This window comes from Chaetura pelagica, unplaced genomic scaffold (genome assembly GCF_000747805.2).
Source record: "Chaetura pelagica isolate M959 unplaced genomic scaffold, ChaPel_1.0 scaffold275, whole genome shotgun sequence".
Taxonomy (NCBI): domain Eukaryota; kingdom Metazoa; phylum Chordata; class Aves; order Apodiformes; family Apodidae; genus Chaetura; species Chaetura pelagica.
Window position 1 is genome coordinate 303424 of NW_009953486.1, and position 2610 is coordinate 306033.

Genomic DNA, 2610 nt, shown 5'->3' on the forward strand with positions numbered 1-2610 from the left:
CCCCGCCCGGGGCTCTGCTCCCCCTGCCCCCCGGCCCGGCCGGGCCCTTGCGGGGGCTCAGCAGCCGCTGCAGGGCAGAGGAGCTATTTTCTCTGCTCCTGTCGCTTCTGGTCGATGCTCGTGGAGGAAAGCCCAGCGGAGGTTTCTCTTCCCCTTTCCGTGAATCCCCCCCTCCCCTCCCTCACCTTTCCCGTCTCCCCGGTTTGCATAACGCGCTTCGCTTTGCTGGCTGCTTATTCCGTCCTGCCTCTGCTCCTTCTCTGTGGCAGATATCAACCTTAACTCTCCCAACAAAGGTCTGCTGTCGGATGCCATGACAGATGTTCCCGTGGATAGCGCGGCTGCGGCCCGGCCCGCTGCTCCCGAGGGGCTGACCCTGGCTGAGGAGGAGGAGCTGAGGTCGGAGCTTGCCAAGGTACCTCCGTCCTGCTGGGACGGGACAAATGGGAGCAGGGCTCGGTGTTTTCCTTTTTTTCTTTCTCGCTGTCATTACCTCTGGGCCTCTCAGCTCATTGTTAACGTGCACAAAGCTGGCAGGTACTTCAAACGCTGTGCTGGGTTGCTGCTCTTTCCCAGAATGATTCAGTTTAGAGCTCTGAGGAAGCAAGTGGCTTTTGATGCTGGGACCTCAATCTGGGCTTTTAGCTCCACTTGAAGCAAGGAAACACTTTAGGCAGAGGGTGTGCAACACCAACTCGTTTTTCCTTAGGAAGCTGAAACAATGGAGCACTCATGTTTTCTTTTTCTACCTTTTTCTCATAAATATTTGTTACATTTTATAGGCAACTCTTTTTGGTGCCTATGTGCCTTTGAAGAGCTGAGAGCTTGTGATGCAATATCCTAGATTTTGGGGACCTTTTTGGGGTTTAAAGGAGGGGTTTATAACTTCTGACTGAAGTGTAGCTGAAGATAATGCAGCTGTCTCTCTCTAGCCCTTTCCTTTGAGAATCTTGTGGTGGCTCCTTGACTTGCAGGTTTTAACAAGGGAGGACATGGCTGCTCTGAGTGGTCACAAAGACCTAGGTTTGTGGTTGGAGTTGGATGATCTTGAAGGTCTTTTCCAACCTAAATAATTGTACAATTCTATAATTGCAATGGTAGGGATGAGTTCTGTTAATCTTGGTGCCACTAAGTCACCAGCACAGTTACGTGTGTGGATGTTTTCTTGGTTGAAGCCTGAGCTGTGGGCCTCTCATTCCATCACCATTGGTGTTCCATGGAATTGAGCTGCCTGTCCCTGATGTTCCTACCCATTGTTTCCATCCATGTTGGCAAAATCATGCTGGTTTTGAGGGGGGTAGAAAGTCGGGTTCATGTTCATAGGTTTCCCGAGCTGTGGTTTAAGGCAAAGCTCTGCCCCTCTCAGGTTGAAGAGGAGATTGGCACTCTGAGGCAAGTGCTGGCTGCCAAGGAGAGACACTGTGGGGAACTGAAGAGGAAGCTGGGGCTGACTCCCCTGGATGGGTTAAAGCAGAATCTGTCCAAGAGCTGGCACGACGTCCAGGTCTCCAACGCGTGAGTGATGCTCCTCTGTTTGTACATGACTAATGATTTCCCAGCAGCCTATTCCAGGGCTCTTCCAAGCAGCTGAGTTGTTTTGTTTTTTTTTTCTGAGGGATGTGAGAGTAAAAGGCACTTAGAAAAGCAATGTTGCTTTTTAAATTGTTTACCTCTGTGTCTTTTATGTCAGCATCAACAGAACTTCCCTACCTGGGATGTGGGTGAGTTGTTGCTGGCTGCTCTTGCCCGTGGTGGTAGGGATCTAATCACCAGTTACCAGCTCAGTTGGCCCATTTCTGCCTGTTCTGTGAGACACAGGCAGCTGGTACCTTGTTCTGAACTCAGGCTCAAAGAGATGTGTCAAAGCTCTGCTGCACAGCACTAGTTCAGAAGCTACTTCCCAAGCCCTGTAGCTGGAATTAGGATGCCTGCACTTCCTCGGAAAAAGCCCTGTAGTGCTGGTGTGTTACACGTAGTCATCTCTGCCTGAGGGTCTGGAATTAGACTGACTGTCCCTGAGTTTTGGGGTCTGGTCACTGCAGTGTTTGACAGTGCCAAAGGATTGTCAGAGAGGTAAGTCTGGCCCTGAGGTTGTGCCCGATGGGAAGGGCTCTTGGTGCCCCCAGAGTTCAGTCTAAAAAGTCTCATGTAATTTAACTGGAATGTGGGGTTCCTGGAGGTGCTACTGCAGAGCAGATCATGGAGCTGTTCATCTCCCTGTTTGTTCTTTCCCTTTTTCCTCATCTTCAGTCCTACACCCCTGCCTGGTTTCTGTTATTCCTTTGTAGCTGAAATCTGTGTCATTGCCTTCTAAGAAATGAATATTGAAGTTATATTCATGAACACTTTCTGTTTCTAGTTATGTGAAAACATCTGAGAAACTTGGAGAATGGAATGACAAAGTGACACAGTCCGACTTGTGAGTGCCTGGGGCTCCTCACCAACACCTCCCTGCTCCTTGCTGTGCTCCCATGGGTGCTGCTCCTCACTCCCACGGGCCTCAGGGCTGGGTTGGGAGCTGGGGGCTGTGCAGCAGGGCTGTCCAGCAGCAGACCTGCCTTCCAGCCATAAGCATCCCTCGCTTGCAGAGGAGATGAGTAAACATTCCTG

General features: G+C 50.8%; 1 protein-coding gene across 3 annotated transcripts in view; it reads left to right on the plus strand.

Annotated features, from left to right (window-relative positions):
- Window positions 1-274: 274 nt before the first annotated feature.
- The window catches only part of TPD52L2 (tumor protein D52-like 2), a 14755-nt gene continuing 12419 nt past the window's right edge, over window positions 275-2610 (plus strand). The window contains exons 1-3 of one of the 3 annotated variants that reach the window (XM_009998593.1): window positions 275-415; window positions 1367-1515; window positions 2360-2419. In XM_009998593.1, coding sequence (XP_009996895.1) covers window positions 314-415; window positions 1367-1515; window positions 2360-2419 — 311 coding nt within the window. In that variant the 5' untranslated portion in view covers window positions 275-313. The remainder of the gene's footprint in view (window positions 416-1366; window positions 1516-2359; window positions 2420-2610) is intronic. The other 2 variants (XM_009998591.1, XM_009998592.1) reach the window with 2 other exon arrangements.